This window comes from Macaca fascicularis, chromosome 1, assembly GCF_037993035.2.
Source record: "Macaca fascicularis isolate 582-1 chromosome 1, T2T-MFA8v1.1".
NCBI lineage: Eukaryota > Metazoa > Chordata > Mammalia > Primates > Cercopithecidae > Macaca > Macaca fascicularis.
This window is the reverse complement of record NC_088375.1, coordinates 139,205,392-139,226,117: the sequence shown is the minus strand read 5'-3', so window position 1 is coordinate 139,226,117 and position 20,726 is coordinate 139,205,392. Positions and strand designations below refer to the sequence as shown.

At 37.2% G+C, this 20,726-nt stretch overlaps 2 protein-coding genes across 9 annotated transcripts in view; one reads left to right on the top strand and one right to left on the bottom strand.

The window, feature by feature from the left end:
- ALG14 (ALG14 UDP-N-acetylglucosaminyltransferase subunit) overlaps nt 1-20,726 on the bottom strand; it is a 307,938-nt gene that overhangs the window by 251,353 nt on the left and 35,859 nt on the right. The gene's annotated exons all lie outside the window — the stretch shown is intronic.
- The window catches only part of TLCD4 (TLC domain containing 4), a 94,911-nt gene that overhangs the window by 64,612 nt on the left and 9,573 nt on the right, over nt 1-20,726 (top strand). For 6 of the 7 annotated variants that reach the window (XM_074001095.1, XM_074001105.1, XM_005542644.5 and 3 more), the window contains one exon: nt 13,006-19,035. The exons of the other annotated variant lie outside the window; for it this stretch is intronic. In XM_074001095.1, the coding sequence (XP_073857196.1) occupies nt 13,006-13,324 (319 nt within the window). In that variant the 3' untranslated portion in view covers nt 13,325-19,035. Of the gene's footprint in view, nt 1-13,005; nt 19,036-20,726 lie in introns of those variants that run through there. 7 annotated transcript variants of the gene reach the window in all.

Genomic DNA, 20,726 nt, shown 5'->3' with positions numbered 1-20,726 from the left:
TTTTTTTTTTTTTTTGAGACAGAGTCTCACTGATATTCCTCCTGCTTATCTCCGGGTGAGTTCTTCCCTCCCAAGGTGTCAGCTCTTAACTGTTTACTCATCTTGGTATAAGGGGCTATGCTTTAGTTTTGGAATCAGATAAACTCAAGTTGCAATGACCTTGGACAAATTACTTAATATCCCTGTATTACAGTCATTTTATCTATGAAAAGAATATATTTAATATTACCGACTTCTCTGTATTATAGTCAAGTGTTTTCTTAGGTGGCACATTGAATCAACATGTCTAAAGTAGCACAACATATTTCCCTCTATATTCAGTGCATGGCCCAGCTGTCCACTTGGTTACTGCTGCTCAGCATGGGTGAAGTGTTTTTAACTGCTTCTCCCTCACTGTATTTGGTCCAGCATTAGGTCCTGCCGTATCACCTCCTAAATATTTCTCACCTTTACCACCTCTTTTCTGTCTCTACCTTCAGTGAGTTCACCATCTCTTGCTGGCTACCTTACCAGCTTCTAACTCCGTACTGTTTGGTAGAGTAACCACAAGCCACATATGAATATTTACATTTAAATCATTTAAAGGAAATAAAAATTCAATTCCTTAGTCTAACTTTTGGCATTTCTAGTGCTTTATGGCTCCATGTGGCCATACACGGAATCTATAGGTATGTGTGAGCAACATACCTTTAGTAGAACATTTTAATTATTGTGGAAAGTTCCTTTGGGCAGTGGGGCTCTAGGCCAGGTTGGCAAACCATGCACAGCTTATGGGCCAGACCCTCTGCCTGTTTTTGTAAACAAAGTTATACTGGAGCACAGCCATGTTCACTTTTCTGCCATGATTGCTTTAACTCTACCATGGCAGAATTGCGTAGTTCTGACAGAGAACAGATGGCCTCCAGCAGCTACTGCTTTAATGTTCACTATCTGGCTCTTTATGGAAATAGTTTTCCAGCCCTTGTCATAGACCATCTCCTGTCTCCCATCCTGTTCCCCTTTCATCTCTCTTCTATATTATTATCTTCCACAGTAAAGATAATATATGACTTTGTAGGAGCCTACAACATAGCTTAAGAAGAAAAAAATATGCAGCTTCCTTGGTTAAAACCTCTCAGTGGCTCTGCTTACAGGATAAAATATGAGCTCTTCAGTGTGACACAGAAAGCTCTGCAAGAAGAGCTGTCTTATCTCCTTCTGCCACATGGCCCATCAGACTCTTGTCTCACACCAACTTGTGCATCTGCTGGCAATGCCTCCTGTCTTCTTACTTGTTATTTAGGACTCAACCCAGGGATCATTTCCATCACTAAACCCCATCTCTTTCCAGGCTGAGTTGGGTGCCTCTTACATATCCTTTCATAATAGCAACATATGTTTATATTACTATACTTAATGTATTTTATTACAAAGTTCTCTCTTTTTTATGTTTCCTATTTGTCTTTACGTTTCATTAGATCAAGGGCCAAATTTTGTTAAACTTTGCATGGTCCAGTGTCCACACATTATCTGGCATGTAGTAGCCATTTGATTGCTTTTTGAATGAATGACTCCCAAGAGGTGATGAGTTAAGCTTTAGCTAATTCTGTCTCTTGAATATGATTCTGATTATGAGATTTTGAAGCAAGATAAAGCTACCTTTGACGCTAATAGGCACCTCCATTTGTTTTTGTTTAAAACTCTTTTAGAGAAATTATAAAATTAGAGATAGTTTAATTTTATAATTTTATAGTAAAAAGTTATACCATACCTTTTTCTAAAAGCTTTGAATCCTTCCTAAGTTAAGAAAAGGAGAACTGGGGTTAGAATATGAATAAGAAATGGTATCATTGGACAGTAAGGAGATTATAACAATATTGAGCACAGCTTCTTAATCACTGTGAGAGTTTCCATAGTTTAGTTGCTTTCTTTTTTAGTTTGTGGTATTTTTATTTTCTCTCCATTTTAGAGCTCTGTATATAAGAAGGCACATGGCATGCATGTGCTGGGGTATATAGTGAAAAAGTACTGAAGTAGTTTAGACACCTGGGCTTCAGTGAAATTTCTGCTGCTGAGTTACGCCCACACGCAGGTTTCTTTTGTATAAAGTAATTTCATGGTGCTAACTTCTTTTTTGCCTAAATGCTCTTAACTGTTTTTGAGGACATATTTCATGAATTGGTATTGAAACTGAATACCTTGTAAAAGCTTTGCACCTATGCTTCTTAATATGTTCATTCAATATTTATTAAATACCTCTTCAGTACCTAAATGTCCCATTCTGTGACTTCAAGGAGCTTCACATATAGCGTCTAGCTTCATGTCTGTGTTTGAGAAAATAATACCTAAAAATATAAAATATAATTTTTTCTTTTTTCTACTAAAAACACAAAAATTAGCTGGGTGTGGTGGTGCATGCCTGTAGTCCCAACTACTTGGGACGCTGAGGCAGAAGAATCACTTGAACCCAGAAGGTGGAGGTTGCAGTGAACCGAGGTCATGCTCCTGCACTCCAGCCTGGGTGATAGAGTGAGACTCTGTCTCAAAAAAAAAAAATAAATAAAACCCCATATTATTAACTCGTTGAATATTAACAGTAATATTCCATGTTAACACAATATTTGTGTGTGTGTGTGAAAAATAACTGCATCGCCAAAACAACAAAAACAAAAAACCATTTTAGTAGGAACAGTGTCATTGTTTTACATTTTTGCAAATCTCTTCCTATCTGGAATGATAGAATTCAGCTGGATTCTCAGATTGGCTTCTGTTTTCAGTCTGTTGTGATATGTAGTGTTTAAAGCATATGAAAAATATCTGGACTCTCAGAGTTAATTATGCAATAGAAAAAAAGTATTTTAGTGGTCTTTTCAAATACTAATAATTGTGGATATTCCTTAATATGTCATCAAAATATACCAAGAGGTAGTTTCTTAAAGGGTAAGTAAATGTGAAATCTGAAACCATATCAATGAACTTTTCATACTCTGCTATAATCAAATTCATTGGGCTTTCTTCAGCTTTAATCTTTTTTTTTTTTTCCTTTCTTTTTTTTTTGAGATGGAGTCTCACATTGTTGCCTGGGCTGGAGTGCAATGGCGCGATCTCGGCTCACTGCAACCTCTGCCTCCCAGGTTCAAGCAATTCTCCTGCCTCAGCCTCCTGAGTATCTGGGATTACAGGCACCCGCCACCATGCCTGGCTAATTTTTTGTATTTTTAGTAGTGACAGGGTTTCAATGTGTTGGCCAGGCGGGTCTTCAACTCCTGACTTCATGATCCACCCGCCTCAGCCTCCCAAAGTGCTGGGATTACAGGTGTGAGCCACCGCACCTGGCAGGCCTTCAATCTTTTACATATGCATAATTTTGATTCATCATGTCTTGGTCATTGGGAAAATATTGGCTCATTGAGTTATGTAGGTCTTCTAAGTGTTGAACATTTATTAGATGACATTTAAAATATCACCACAGATCTCATTAGAAAAGTCTTTAAGTATTGAGAGGCTGTCAAGCTCACAGTTGCAGATACAAATTTTCTAATATTCTGATTTTCCTTTGAAAGTTCAAATTTTGTTGTTGGCATCAAAACCGTCAGTTGCTTTTCTTTATGTGACAAGCACATTATTTTTTTGTTTTTGAGAGAGTGCCTGCCAGATGGCTCAAGCAATCACAGTTTATTGTTTTTTTTTTTTTTTCCCAAGTAAAAATGGCATTCTGTGGAAGAACCTGGTAGTTTAGTTTACATTTCAAACCATCACTTGAGGGTTTTCCTCAAGACAACCATTTTACTTTGCAGCGGAAATGCCTTATGTGTACTTCCCATTTTATTATATGGAATATTAAAAGACACATACTCAGAGGTCATTTAATAAAAATAATAAATCTTACTGCTTCATTAAGGGCATTTCTAACTGAAACTTTTCTTTTTTCTGGTGTTTTTTTTTTTTTGTGAGACGGAGTCTCGCTCTGTTGCCCAGGCTGGAGTGCAGTGGCCGGGTCTCAGCTCACTGCAAGCTCCGCCTCCCAGGTTCACGCCATTCTCCTGCCTCAGCCTCCCGAGTAGCTGGGACTACAGACGGCTGCCACCTCGCCCGGCTAGTTTTTTGTATTTTTTAGTAGAGACGGGGTTTCACCGGGTTAGCCAGGATGGTCTCGATCTCATGATCTGCCCGTCTTGGCCTCCCAAAGTGCTAGGATTACAGGCTTGAAGCACCGCGCCTGGCCTCTGGTTTTGTTTTTAACCGCAAGCGTGTGGTGGGAAAGGATACAGTGGCCATTAATACCGTTTCTTTATTTGTGCTAAGATGCCAGCAATTTTATTTACTAGCGCTTTGTACTATCAGTATAGAAGTCAACACAATGAAAAAGGCAAATAATGTTTTACTATTATTAAAATAATTTTATCCAGAAGACCTCCCAAAAAGGACTCAGGGGTACATAAACCACATTAGAGGACCTATCATTGATTGATATTTGTCATGTAAGGCTTCACAGAGAACGTGGCATACACGCTTAAATGTTTTAGGACTTTTTTTTTAAAAAGTGGATAGAGAGGGAAGGGCCTTCATTCAAGAAGGAAAGAATGAACATAGGATTTTGAAAAGTGAAATAAACATGCTATGGGAAAGAGAAAGTGACTGGTAGGATCAAAGAGTATGTGTTAGGAGGAGGGTGGATAGACGTAGAGGATATTGAGTATCTGGGAGAGCTGATTGAACTTGACCCAGTGGACAGTGAGATTATAGTGGAGAAAGACATTCTGGAAAGAGCACTGAGTGGTTATAACTTTTGATATTTGTAGGATAGATTGTAACACTGGAGACAAAAGTTTGGGTTAGGTTATCCAGTTCTTAGTTGTGTGAATGAACAGTATAATTTCATTAGTTCAGAAAGTAAATAAGAGTCCATATTAAGCTGTGGGACTAGAGAGATGACAAAATAGAGATTTTGAAGAAATAAAATGAAATTGGCAATGAATGGATAAATTAGAGAATACAGACAAGCTTAAGACAAATCCTATATTGGACCCAGAGAAATGTGCCCATCAAAAGTGATAGAGAATTAGGAAGACTTGGAGGGAAGGTGACGAATTTAGTTCGAAGATATTGGATAAGAGGACAAACACAGCCTCTGAGTGGAAATTTAGTGAGAGCTCGAGAGAGGAACGTTGGGATGATCAGAATAAGGTGATATTTTAACCTGTGAGAAAAGATGGTATTTAGAAGATTAGTGTTAAATGTTTAAGATTGCCAGGCATGGTGGCTCACGCCTGTAATCCCAGTACTTTGGGAGGCCGAGGCAAGTGGATCATGAGATCAGGAGATCGAGACCATCCTGGCCAACATGGTGAAACCTCGTCTCTACTAAAAGTACAAAAAAAAAAAAAAAAAAAATTAGCTGGGTGTGGTGGCGGGCACCTGTAGTCCCAGCTACTCAGGAGACTGAGACAGGAGAATTGCTTGAACCTGGGAGGCGGAGGTTGCAGTGAGCCAAGATCGCACCACTGCACTCCAGCTGGTGACAGAGTGAGACTCCGTTTCAAAAATCGACAAAAAAACAATAACAAAAAACAAAAACAAAACAAAAAAACAAGATTGGAAAATCAGAGAAAGAAGAGTAGACATAATGAAGGAATAATTTAGGAGTAGTAGGGGAACCAACATAATATGGAGCTGGAGGGAAACTTGTCTAAAATTCAGTTCTTAAATTCCTAACCTTCCAGGGTTAATATTTATTAAATATTAAATACAAATGTTTACATGCCTGAAGAAATTACATTTGCAACTAAGATGTAAGTAGAGTCAGCTCACAGCCCAGTCCCTTCGCAGAGTTCCGGAAACAGTACAGCATCCAAATCCTTATTGGAGTTTTTCCAAGGATGTCAACAAAGATCCAGTTTGTTACTCACAACAGCACTTCTTAAAATTCTCTTCATTCCTCTTGGACTCACAATATCTCGACCCCACAGCTTTCCCAAGGCTCTCTCAAACTTCTGACTCTCAAGTCCTTTAAAACTCAACAAACCAGTGCCATCAAGGATCAATTATTTGTCCCTGTCCTCTTTCCTCACTTTTTTTTCTGTACCTGCAGATAGCCCTCCATCCTCTTTCCAAATGTGAATTAGAGCAAATAATTCCTAGTTTTTACACTTTTTCTAGTTTTTACACAATTTTTAGGGAGTGCAATACCGCCACACAGTTAACTCCCAGTAAACTTAATGGGAAGGTTCAAGTTCCTTTAGAAGGGTAGGAGGAGGAATAATTGCTAAATGACCAAAGTTAGGATTTCCTCTCTGGAGTCAAGGGAGGATTGTATTAATAAATACATACATTTTGCTGTCTTTTATGCCTGTTTTAGTAATAACAGTAAATGGTGGGTAAAAGAAAGTGTTGTTCTCCTTCTTTCCTTCCTTCCCACATGCGTGTTTTCCTCCCTTCCCCTCTTTCTTCTCAGATTCAGTACTGACTTTCACAAACTGTTAGTCTTTATTTGCTAGAATGAAAGAATGTTCTAATTAGGTAAGAAGAGGTAGATTCCAACAAAATAAGTGATCTTTCTGCCATGGAAGAGGAAGGTAAGGAGGACAGTTATGTAAATATTATTTCACCTTGAATTGATATTTAGGGTCTTTCCTTTGAAAGAAACTGGTTTAAAGACCAGGCACTGGTTAGATGGAAAAACTGGCAGAAGCTAACACTATGGTTATGGGGAAGCTATGGGTGACCACTTTCTTTTGTAGAGTTGCAGTCATATCATATTGGGTTTGGGAGTGGAGTAAGAATGTCTGTGAATATGTCTGACTTCCCTTTCAAAAAATTGGCAGAGAAGAGAAGCGGTGGAGGGGAGGTTTTTGGATTAGGAGGAATTGAGCATGTTGGTAAAAGAAGAAAGAATCAATTTATAGAAGGGGAACTTGATAGAGCAAGGGAAAGCAGGGTAGTTCATTGAGTAAATCCTAGAAGGTGAGGACTCTTCTGTGAGTTGAAAGGTAAAGGGGCCTGAGAAGAATTTTTGAGATCTTGGGGTCAGAGTGGAAGGAATTCATGGTTGATGGACTCTAATGCAGTTGACTCCCGAACAACATGGGTTTGAACTGTATGAGTCACTGACACATGGAGTTTTTTCAATAAAATTTGCACTAAGTGTGCCTGCCTTTCCTCCAACTTCTTCACCTCTTCCACCCTGCCACCCCTGTGACAGCAGAACCAACTCCTCCTCTTACTCAAGGCTAGTTAACGTGAAGACGACAAGAGTGAAGACCTTTACAAAGATCCACTTTCACTTAATAGTACATATATTTTCTTTTCTTTATGATTTTCTTTTCTATAGAAAATAATGTTTTTCTCTAGCTTACTGTATTGTAAGAATATAGTATATGATGCAAATAACATAAAATAATGTTAATTGACTTTTATGTTATTGGTAAGGCTTCTGGTCAACAATCAGCTACTAGTAGATAAATGTGAGCAAGTCAAAAGTCAAGGAATTTTCAACTGCGTGGGAAGTCAGCACCCCTAACCCTGGCATTGCTCAAGAATTAACTGTGTCTCAGTAATAGAAGGAACCAGATACTCTGATGGGATTGAGAGACAAAAGTGAATGAGGAAGGGAATTGACTTGAATGGCAGGACATGTTTGGAAGCAACTATATGGGAACTATGGAGTTAAATGAAAGGATTGTCAAGCCAATTTGAGAATTCTGCTGAAGTTCAAATCTTTTAAAATTATATTTGTGCCATTTATCTTAACATGTCAAGATTGGTGGGTAATTATATTTATTGAATTTACAGTATGGGGGAGTTCTTACTCTGTGTCATGGCAGCTTCATAGTACAAAGGAGGTACTATCATTTATCTTCATTTATAGAGAGAAAACAAACATAGAGGTTAATAGCAGAGAGAGCTAAGACCACACAGTTACTCCATGGCAGAACCAGGCTTTCAACCCAGGCAGCCTGACTGCAGAGCACCCTACGTACTCTTCACATCATTCTGTATTGCCTAAGGAAAGCTGGCTTGATGAAACACTGGAGATCAGCAGAGTGGGTGAGATAGATTAAGTGGCAAGAGAACGGAGGGTGCTGATGTGTGTTCTGAAGTTAACCTGGAGTTTGGATTAGGTAGGAAAGGAAGTGAAAGTATGGAGGCTGATAGAGATTTGAGGATTTGAAGGTCAAAGAAGTAGTTTAGGTGAGATTGGGTAAAGAGACATATGGAAGGCTTATGATTAGAGAGGAATGGGTTCGTTGAGGTATAATATTTCTTGAGTAATTCCAAGGCTGCCATGTAGTCAAAGAAATGAATGGCTGAAGGAGAAGGGAGGTCTTTGGAGAAGAGAAGGCTGGAGGATCAGAGACCTGGATTAGAATGTGGATGTCATTGCTTTAGTGGTGGTTTTCCTGTTTGCAATATTATTTCATTAATTTAGCCATTGCTATCTAAATAGTCTCTCTTAATTGTCTTGGATAATTTAGCTCTTTTATCCTACATAAACTTATAAAACATAATACATCTCTTATCCTATATAAATTATTTGATATTTTAATCACTCAAAAATATTTTCAGGCTTTTTAACTATTAATTTTTAGTTTCTTATGTTGAACAATTTTAGCTTAATCATGACTAATTCAGTTAAATTGAATATTAAGATACATGGATGTTTTACTGCTTTTGCAATTTGATTTCTAAAATGATGTAAAATTAGGCAAGGCAGTTTTTTTAAGAAAGCAAAAGTGGAATAGAGCGAACGTTTGCTGAACTTTTTAAAAAACTTTTTATCTTTAGAATAGTTTTATATTTACAGAAAAATCAGAAGGCTGATACAGAGGGTCCCCATGTACCCCACACCCCGCTTTCCCTATTGTTAGCATCATAGATCAGTAGGGTGCAGTTGTTACAGTTAGCGAACCAACGTGAATATCTTATTGTTAACTGAAGTCCATACTTTGTGTGGATTTCTTTCGTTTTTGCCCAGTGCCCCTTTTTGTCCCAGGATCCCTTCCAGAATGCCACACTACATTTAGTTTCATGTCTGCTTAGGCTACTGTTGACTGTGATCGTTTCTCAGATGTCCCCTGTCTTTGGTGACCTTGATGGTTTTGAGGAGTACTGATCAGGTGTGCTGATGTGTGTTCTGAAGTTAACTTGGAGTTTGGATTAGGTAGGAAAGGAAGTGAAAGCATGGAGACTGTCCCTCAATTTGGGTTTGTCTGATGTTTTTCTCGTGATTACACTGGGGCTGTGGGGTTGGGGGAGGAAGACCACCGAGGGACAGTGCCATTCTCATCACATATATTAGGACTGCATGCTGTGAACATGATTTAATCATTGTTGATGTTAAGCTTGTTCACCTGAGGTAGTGTTTGTCCGGTTTCTCCATTTTAAAGTTATTCCTTACACCTGCCCTTCCCCTACCCCTTCTATACTGTACACTTTGGAAGGAAGTTACTCTGTGTATTACTTTGCTGGGGCTGCCATAAAAAATGCCACAGTCTGGGTGACTTAACAGAAATGTGTTTTTGCACAGTGTTGGAAGCTGGAAGTCCAGGATCAAGGTACCTGCAGGGTTGGTTCCTGGTGAGGCGCCTCTCCTTTTCTTGCAGAAGGCAACTTCTCTCTATGTCCTCACATGGCCTCTTCACTGTGTGTGCATGGAGGGAGAGAGGGAGAACTTTGGTCTTTCTCTTCTTTTAAGGGCACTGGTCCTATTGGATTGGGGCCTGACCCTTGTGACTTTATTTAACCTTAATTGCCTTCTTAAAGGACCTATCTCAAAATACAGTCACTTTGGGGCTTTAGGGCTTCAACATAAGAATTTAGTGGGAAACAGTTCAATACATTACACTATACACAGCTCACACTTGAAGAGTAGGGGTTTATGCTTTACCTCATTGAAGGTGTGTTTTCTACATAAATTATTTGCAGTTATTCAGAACAGATTTGTTTCTTCTCCCCTATTCATGTATATCAATATTGATTTCTGGATATTTATACTTTAGGTTATAATCCAGTACAACATTATTTATTTTGTTGCTCATATTGTGAGTTTTGGACTTGGAGAGCTCATTTGGTTGGTTTCTGTGTTCCTTTGACATAAAGATACATCATTTTGTTTTTTGAGCACTTTCTTGCTCTCTGGCCCTAAATGATACTCTAACAGGTTCATATTGTATATTGTGTATTCTGTGTTCCCAGCCCTCAAATCAGGTATTTCTCAAGGAGCCCTAGTTTCTCTCATGGAGAGTGGTATTAGAAGCCAACATGTGGATGCCATGTGTGCTTACTGTTACTGAGGCATCATGGTTTCTATGGGCTCCTAGCTGACAGAACCTGGAAATATGCTGACCTGTGTGTATACGTGTATCTATAATTATTTCTGTATGTATGCATTTATATCAAGCTAAAATAGCTCACTGTTTCCAAATCTAATCCAGTATCTCATGCCAAAAATCTAGCCTCTTCTTGCTCGTCTGAAACTTTTCACTCCAACAATGAGAAACCTGGTTCCCACTATTTTTCATCAAACAAATCTATTTATTTGTTCAGTCCTGATATACATGTATAATGGTTTCAGAATTGTCAGCCATTTTTGCCATGAGCTAGAGTACATTGCCTGTACACAGTTTTCTTTTGTCTTATTGTCTCCATTCATCTTTGAAGTCACTTAGGTCAGCACCTCTTTCTACCTTAGTCCTTTCAGGGATGTTATATCATACATTTGTAACAGTTAAGATTCATTTGTCACTGTTTGCATTGCATCCTGGCATCCCCCAACCTCCTGATTGTTTAAAATTTTGCATACATCAGGTTCACTTTTAGTGCACTTCTGTGGGTTTTGGTAAGTGCATAATGTCATGTATCCAACACTATAGTGTTATGCATAACAGTTTCACCACCCTAAAATATCCCTTATTTTACCTACTCAATCCCCTTCTACTCTTTCCGAAACACTGGAAACCACTGCTCTGTTTTCTGTCTTGATACTTTTGCTTTTTCTAGAATGTCTACAAATGGAATCATACAGTATACAGGATTTTCAGAATGGTTTCATTTACTTAGCACTTTAGATTCATTCGTGCTGTTATATGAATTGATAGTTTATTTGTATTGCTAAGTAGTATTCCACTGTATGGATATACTACAATGTTTGTCCATCTTGATGGCTTGTAGTTGTTGGCAGTTATGAATAAAGCTGGTGTAAACATGTATGCAGCTTTTGTGTGGACATACATCTTTTAATCAGTGGAAAAATACCTAGGAATGTGATTGCTGGTTTGTGTACCAAGAATATGTTTAGTTTTATGCCTGCTAAACTGTCTTCTAAAGTGGTTGTACCATTTTGCATTCCTAGCAGCAATGAGTGAGTGTTCTTCTTGTTCCACACCCTTGCCAGCAATTGTTATTGTCCATTTTTTGGGATTTTAGCTATTTTAATAGGTGTATAGTATAGTATCTTGTTGCTAAAATTTGCTCTCTCTCTTTCTTTCTTTCTTTCCTTTCTTCCTTCCCTTCCCTCCCCTCCCCTCCATTCCCCTCCACTCCACTCCTTTCTTTCTTTCCTTTCTTTCCTTTCTTTCTTTCTCTCTCTCATCTTGAGATGGAGTCTCACTCTTGTTGCCCAGGCTGGAGTGCAATGGCACGATTTCAGCTCACTGCAACCTCTGCCTCCCAGGTTCAAGAGATTCTCCTGCCTCAGCCTCTCAAGTATCTGGAATTACAGACATGCGCCACCACACCCAGCTAATTTTGTATTTTTAGTAGAGATGGGGTTTCGCCATTTTGGCCACACTGGTTTCTTTTCTTTTCTTTTCTTTTCATTTTTTTTTTTTGAGATGGAGTCTCGCTCTGTCACCCAGGCTGGAGTGCAGTGGTGTGATCTTGGCTCATTGCAACCTCTGCCTCCTGGGTTCAAGCAGTTCTCTGCCTCAGCCTCTGAGTAGCTGGGATTACAGGTGCCTGCCACCATGCCTGGCTAATTTTTGTATTTTTAGTAGAGACGGGGTTTCACCATCTTGGCCAGGCTGGTCTTGAACTCCTGACCTGATGATCCACCTGCTTCAGCCTCCCAAAGTGCTGGGATTACAGGCGTAAGCCACTGCACCCAACTGACCATGATGGTTTCAAACCCCACCTCAGGTGATCCACCTGCCTCGGCCTCCCAAAGTGCTGGGATTACAGGTGTGAGCCACTGAAATTTGCACTTTCTAATGACAATAGTGAACATCTTTTTATATGCTTATTTTTCATCTGTATATATTTTCTGATGAGATGTTTGTTATGCTCTTTTACCAGTGTTTTAATTGGGTTGTTTCTTATCGTTGACTTTTAAGAATTCTTTATGTACTTTGTATACATGTACTTTATCATACATGTATATTTTAAATATGTTTTCCTAGTGTGTGGTTGTCTTTTCTTTAACAGTGTCTTTCACAGAGCAAGTTTTAATTTTAATGAAGTCCAACTTACCAACTTTTTCTTCCATAGATGATGCTTTTGGTGTTGTATCTAAAATATCACCACCAAATGCAAGATCATGCAGGTTTTTTCCCCTGTTTTCTTACGGAAGTTTTATAGTTTTGCATTTTACATTTAGGTCTTTGATCCATTTTGAGTTAATTTTTGTGTAAGGTGTGAGATCTCTGTTTAACTTCATTTTTCTCCATGTGGATATACAGTTTTGCACAGCTTGTTGAAAAGACTTTCTTCCTCCCTGAATTACCTTTATGCTTTTGTCAAAAATCGGTTGAGTATATTTGTGTGGGTCTATTTCTGAGCTCTCTTTTCTCTTCCATTGGTTTATTGATTCTTTCACCAACACCATGCTGACTTGATTACTGTCGCTTTATAGTAAGTCTTGGAAATGGGTACTGTGAGTCCTCCAACTTTTTTCTTTTTCAGCATTGTGTATGCTATTCTAGGCCCTTTGCTCCTCCTTCACTGAATTTTAAAATTTTAAAACTAAAATAAAAATGGTTAAATCCTCAGAGAGGCAGTGTAAATGTGATGTTTCTTTAATTCATTTTTCAGGTGGTTCTTTGAAGCTCTGAAGTATCCCAAGTTTTCTAAAGCTATCGTTATCAATGGAATACTCATGACAGTAGTATTCTTCATCGTGCGGATTGCCTCAATGCTTCCTCATTATGGCTTCATGTATTCCGTGTATGGAACAGAACCCTACAAAAGGCTTGGAGTTTTAATCCAGTTATCCTGGGTCATTAGTTGTGTTGTTTTGGATGTGATGAATGTCATGTGGATGATCAAAATTTCAAAAGGTTGCATCAAAGTCATCTCTCACATCAAACAAGAGAAAGCCAAAAATAGTCTTCAGAATGGAAAACTTGATTAAAGGAGTGCTACCGATAAGCAAACTTGGTTACTACCCAGTATTATATCTGCTGATAGGGTGAATTCTTGGCATGTTCTTGTGTATCTTTATTAATTATAATTGTTATTCAGGATTTCAGTGTCATTTTTTTTAACCTTTAGAAAAGAGAAGGCCGGGCACGGTGGCTCATGCCTGTAATCCCAGCACTTTGGGAGGCCAAGGTGGGTGGATCACTGAGGTCAGGAGTTCGAGACTAGCTTGGCCAACATGGTGAAACCCCATCTTTACTAAAAACACAAAAAAATTAGCTGGGCGTGGTGGTTGGCGCCTGTAATCCTAGCTACTTGGGAGGCTGAGGCAGGAGAATCGCTTGAATCTGGGAGATGGAGGTTGCAGTGAGCCGAGATTGTGCCACTGCACTCCAGCCTGAGTGACACAGCAAGACTCCGTCTCAAAAAAAAAAAAAAAAAAAAAGAAAGTAAAATTAAAATTAAGTTTTCATCCCAAGATGTCTTTTCTGCCTTTCTTTTGCCTTATTTATAAGCATGGATAAAAATCTTAAAGGTTTAAATAAAAATGATCAATATAATGGTGAATCTTTTGAGAAATCTCTTAACTGCATTAGTATTTTTCTCTGTGAAAGATGACTATGATAATCTGGTACAAATGGTTTTATGTCACCAATTTTGCTGAAAGAATGGGAACTGCTTTTAAATCTGTAAATAGCTCTTAACATTTGTTGTATGCACTCTTTTCTTACTATGGCTGTCAACACTTGTGTAGGGTTTAATTTCTAAATTGTTGGCATGTTCTCTTTCTCAGGCTATTCAGAAGTAACATTTTTTATTTCAGACATGCAATCACCTATTAATGATGAAATATTTTACCACTTTGGGAATATTTAATTAATTTAGTCATGGAGAATATGCCCCACATTTTAAGATTTCTCAAATATCACTGTCTTATTTCTATTTTAGCATTTATCAAATTATTGCTTTTTTATTTTATAGTAAGGCTTAAGACAGATTATAGACCTCCTTAAGAGATGAATTTCTTCTTCTAAAAATGCATGTCGATAGAGGACTATTTAGGCTAATAGGAGGAATCATTAAGAAAAAAAGCTTTATTATCCCTATCTGCTTTCCTTGCATTTTTTCTGTGAAAAATATTTTCTGTTTGCAAAATCTTCCCTGAGTTATGAACCCAGCACCATCAGTACCAAAGTCTTATGCAATATGTATTTATTATGCTCCTGAAATAGGCCTCTTCTTGATGAGACCCAAACTATTACAAAAAATCAGTGTTCATATTTTACTCACAATTCATACCCGTGCTTACTTAGTCGGCATTTTAATGCTTTGAATTTCTATCTTAAAGCACAGAAAAAAAAGAAGGTAATTTAATCCAAGTATTCTATCATCAAAATTATTGTCTGATTATATGAAGATAGATGACTGGCGACTCTGGTTGTGTGTGTATGTGTTTTGCTTTTACTTTGATTCTTGCAATCCAAATATAGAATTATATATTTATCTATTATTGCCTTTATTTATTTTTTAAGCACTTGAGCTTAATGATTATTCTTACCTGAGAAAGGAAGAAATTTAATTCTACCAGTGATGAATACTTGAAATTAATTGAACTCATGCCAAAAGATGTAATCCATTCAGTTTCGTGGTTTGAAGGAGAATGTTTGACTCACTTTCATTGTTCATGCTAGCTGAATATAATCAAGACTTTTGATTTGATTTGATTATTCAATGCAGATAGAGCCTGATAAGTTTTAGAACATTTAAAGAAGATTGAAATCTCAGTCAATAACTAAGTGATAAAATGAAATTGATTGACTTATACTAGGTACATTTATTTTTGAAAGAATTAATGTAAAATAATAGTTATTTTTAAAGCAGCTAATATTACACTGATAATTTGTTGCTAAATTTAATGCTGTCAACACCATAGGTGCTTAAATATGTACTGGTTAACTAGAGGGGGGTAGGAAAACAAGTGATTTTATCTTGTTCTTACCTTTTTGCAGGAAAAGTGGCTTTAAAAAATTTACATAATAAAAATATTTTGGAAATTCTTTCTTTTAGAAAGATACCTTGAGATAAATATTTTTTGACTCTGGATATTTCTCTAGTTCTGAACACAGATTTTAAACCCACTATCAAAATGAAGACAGTATAAAGCTATAATATTAGTGAGTCTCTGTGTAGCAGTTTGTTTTTATAGTTACTATTCCATGCTTAAAACTTCATTCTTACTTTCATTAATGTTACCCTTCACTGGTATAGCCACTCACTAAATAAGTATATTTAAAATATCAAAATTTTGAACTAAAGTTTGTGATTCCCTTATTCAGCAATCCTTATCTTATGCTGGCTGCATGACAGTTAATTCAACATCCAGATTAAATACCCTAAAGTAGCTTCTACATATTTCCTCATACAACAGACATGGAATGGAAGTGCCACTAGAAACTGCCCTGCTACTTTAAGTCTGACCTTTGCAGGAGGTACACTTTGCTGTTCTATGATTGTATTCACCTACCTAAAATACAAATGAAGACGGAACATATCATTTACTACACGATGAATTTTTCATTTATTAAATGAAAAACGTTTGCTAGACATTTTAAATATTCAGTATTTTGACTACACAGATTAAGTGATTCTATCAGGCATTCTGATATTTAACAACTCTATTAAAATATTTATAGAAAAATAAAAGCAAATTGATAAAAATTTTTGAGCAATTCTATTTTTGTAGAAAAAAATGACAACCTGTAATTATAAAGATGTTTTTTGAATGTGTAGTATCCTAGACAATAAAAGTTCTTGTGAAACTTAACAATGAATGAAAACCAACTAATAGCATGCAAGATCATAGATCCTGCATTAAATTTTTATTTGTGAAAATTTGAAAATTATGAGCTTTAACTTACAAAGTTTGCCTTCTTAGGTCTAAAGTCTTTTAAAGGATTATTTGCATTTATGTAAAACTCAAAATGAAGTTATATATGAGTGCAAAGAAATTAACTTCTGCTCAAATATGTGTTGATACCCTACAGTAAGTTGAATTAAATTTTTATCCCAACTGTTTGATTTTGTTATTTCATGGATTAGCCTTATGTTAAGTGAAATAATAGTTATGTTGTTACCACCCCTAAGAGTGACTCTCATATATTATGGATGACCCAGGACTGTCTTAAAGGTCTAGTTTTAAAAACTGCCTAGTTTGTAAGTATTTGAATCCAGTTTCTTTTCTAAATTTTAATAATTTGACTGAAAATTTTTGCTACAGGGTCAACTTTTAAATTGTATACTTCCTCTGAGGCACACTGGGCATTTGGAGAATGGTTCTTCACTGGTGTTGAGAGCCAGGTTTACTATTGGTTGCACCATCTGTTATCAGGCATGCAGAAACATTTTTCTTCTGGAGAAACAGAGGAGAAAGTGTTGTTACAGTGTACATGTTTTGTCTGTGTCATTTTTTAAGGGAAATAAACATGTTCCAAAAGATGCTGTTAAAATAAATATTTGAACACGTTTTCTGTTTCTAGGCTGCTCTTAATTCCAAACATTTAAATAAATGTGCATTTGAATGGCTTTAAGTGGTTTAGTCTATTAGCTGAAATGGAATAGTTCATGTATTGACATCATCAATAATACTTCATAAAAGTTTGTGTATTTTTATGTGTTTGGATTCCATAAGAAGTTGAACTTAGATAATTTATCAAGAGTAGCACAGTGTTTCTCAGGTGCAAGCCGGCATACAGTGAGACCCTTCCTGTGTCTCTGGATGCACATAGACCTTCCCAACCTTAAACACAGCTCCTTGAAATACATTAAAGCTACTGAAAGTGAGCTCTGATGCAAAACACATGTGAGGTGTATAGGAAAATGAAAAGCTAGAGGATCTGGAGTTAGAGGAGGCATTGAGAGTGCTTTTCCCTTAAATGCTGTGATAGTCCTCCCTTGATCTAGAAGTTTTCTCTTTGAATCCTTCCATCTCTTTCTCCTGATACCCCAGATGACTTCATCAGCATCTCCCTCTTTTATGCTAACACCTTTCACTGTCAACTTTTGAGACCTCCCCAGGTATCTGTAAGCTTCCCAGTCTCTTATGGCAAATTTAAAAGTTTACAAATAGGTTCTCTCATTGAAAAAAAGCATTGTAGTCAAGTTTAAAGTGGAGCTCATCATGACTTATTAAGAGACTACAGGAAGCCATTCAGCATTTAATACCTGTTTAAAACATGAGGCAAAGCTAATAATGTTATGGTTTTATTAAGAGACATCTGTCATCTCTCTCTTTCTTAAACTGGTTTAACAATCAAAGCTTTGTAATGTGTTTCAGCTGAAGATTTATTATAGGCTTGTAAATTATCTAAATGTTCTTTTTAGACCCCATGACAGGAGCACAGAGGAATTGTTATGAGAGGGTAGGTGCTGGCTTGTGGCAAAATTATTTTAGAGTCCTGCTCGTTAGGGAAAACTTTACTATTAGGGTAATGTTTCTTTGAAATTTACCAGCAACTACATTACTTGGTGTTTTCCAAAGTACAACATCCAAGGACTTGAACCCTACCCCTTTCTAGGCCACACTAGGCCGGCTTCTAGTTTTGATAATAATTCATACCTTTATTGGAATATATTTTGGATAGCAGTGAAGAACTGAAAGCAGCTCCTAAAGATTGGTTTGTTTGCATTGAAAATGTTTACACTTATTCACTCTAAGCAGTGGACACATCAGGCCCTATACATAAGACCAAAACCAGAAATATTTCTAAATCTCAAAGATTTATAAGTACAGTACCTCTGGCTGAAAACTCGTTAAACATCCTCTGTATATTTTTTCTTTATATCTTTATGTAATTCTTTCTGTAATTAAGTGTACATTAGGGTTATTTGCTACTTTACAAGCCTAAAGGTATAGCTGTATATAGAATGTGCTCTATGTTTTTCTGTTTCCTGTTTGGTTTGTTTCTGGTATGACTGTGTCTACTTTTTACTTAAGGAACTTTGTGTAGATAATACTCTCACTAACTTGTAAATAGGATAAGTTATGAGATTTTTTGGTATTAGAATTTGTAATAATAATGACTTTTAGATTTTATTTGAAAAAGCTACTTGGAAAGCAGTAAATAGAGCTATAGTGATATATATAGATACATAGATATATACTTTTTTTCTGAGAATGTATAATATATAATTGTCAAAGATTTTTAGAAGTCTGTCAAAATATACTTAATATTATTTTGAGAACATACCTTCTAATTTATTTCCATAAGGCTGAAGAACTTTTATTTACAAAATGTAAGACTAGATAATTTATGAATCAGTGTTACTAGGACTTATCAGTACTTAAAATAGCAACTTAGCATTCTTTATTTTGTTTCCTGGTTGTTTTATTTGGAGGGATAATAAATGTCTAAGTTATTTCCATTAAAATTTTGAAATGTTTGTGTACTTTATGTGTGCCATTTTAAAGTATATGCAAGTTCTAAGCAATAATCTGCATGTTATACAAGGTTGACATACTTTGTCATGAAATTTTTAGTTAACATTTTAAGAATGATAAAATGAACACCCTGTAAATCACCCCCCTCTCCCCTTCCCCTCCATGAAAACCTTGGGATTTTCTTGTGCTAGAACACTACCACAATGTGGTGCAAAGCTTTGTATTTTGTGGAAAAAAAAATAAAATCACAATTATTTAGTGCAAAAGTTTGTCTGCAAGGTGTATACTTTAATAGTAATTAATGAATAGATTAATGATAAAATTATATTCTGCAAATCAAATAATCTCTTCTAGCACCTTAATCCTAAAGGTAAATTTTTATTCCTCAGGATCCTGGTGGAGCTTGCTTATTTCCTTCCCTCCCTTTCTCCCCACTGAGGTCCCAGTTTGGTAGCAGACCAGCAGGAATTGCAAACATTTTAGTCATGCTTGTTAATGAAAGGAATGGTGCTGTCTAATCGATATGTTCTTTTAGATTAAGTAAAACTTTGGCAGTTGTGTTTTTAATCTCCTTACCTTTGTCCCTAGGGCCTCTCATGTGGTCTCTAGTGCTTTTTGCCAAATGTCTTGGCTGGAATTCCTACCTTCTCAAATTGCCTGTGGTCTTAATTCTGCATCTTGGTTTGAGAATATCCAGCAGGTCAGGAAGCAGAGCACTAATTAAATAGAATACTGAAGAGGTTTGGCCTATGGAAAGTACCATGAATCATGCTTCAGAACATGCCTAAAATGTTGTGTCCAGACTGGCAAAGGAACAGCTGAATTTCAGAATGAAAATAGCAGTCACAGCTGTCAGTGGAGATAGGCCACAGGTGATATTACAAGTATTCAGAGCTACTAGAAGCAAGTGTAAATGGGGTCTCTGTCACACCTCAGGCCGTTTCAAACATGATCCATGTTTTGTTCTTCTATCCTCTGGTCTTTTTCTAAAAGTCTACTTACTGCTTTCCCTCCTTTTTGATGGTCCTTCAGCATGCACAAAACAAGTGATTTGACAAATTTGTAACTGTTCCCTATGCTAGTAACTGGTCTTCTGACAGATGTTCCTAGATGCTTCCCCCAAATTGGACTCTTCATCTAAGGGTGGTACACACCACCCTCTGCTTGAGTAGCTGTGCCCATTGTCATTTTTGGCACAGTGCTCCTAGATCCTCCCTGCCATTGCTACGTAGTCCCTTTCTCTTTTCACCTACCTCCAACTAAATTCAATTACCATATCTAGTCTTGTCATCTTACCAGATCATGGATTATTTCAGCAGAAATTACCTGTGGAGAACTTCCGAAAGGGACTTGTACAGAAAAGGAAAGGCAATAGGGATGATAGGCTGGATGATGGGCTGTATTTCTGTTGAGGATAAAAGATGGAAAGATGGAAATTTGGAAAGAATGACACCAAGGAAAGAGGAAGGGACTTCAGAGAACAGAAAAAAATAAGAAAATGTCAGGCCGGGCGCGGTGGCTCAAGCCTGTAATCCCAGCACTTTGGGAGGCCGAGGCGGGCGGATCACAAGGTCGGGAGATCGAGACCACAGTGAAACCCCGTCTCTACTAAAAATACAAAAAATTAGCCGGGCGCGGTGGCGGGCGCCTGTAGTCCCAGCTACTCAGGAGGCTGAGGCAGGAGAATGGCGGGAACCCGGGAGGCGGAGCTTGCAGTGAGCCAATATCGCGCCACTGCACTCCAGCCTGGGCGACAGAGCGAGACTCCGTCTCAAAAAAAAAAAAAAAAAAAAAAAAAAAAAAAAAAAAAAAAAAAAGAAAATGCATTTTGGGTGACAGGAACTTATCAGGGAAAAAAATGAATATAGTAAAATTCCTATAGATGGTATCAAGAGTATAAGAAGTTACAACTTTTCTCAGAGACAGGCATGGTAGCACGTGCCTGTAGTCCCTGTTA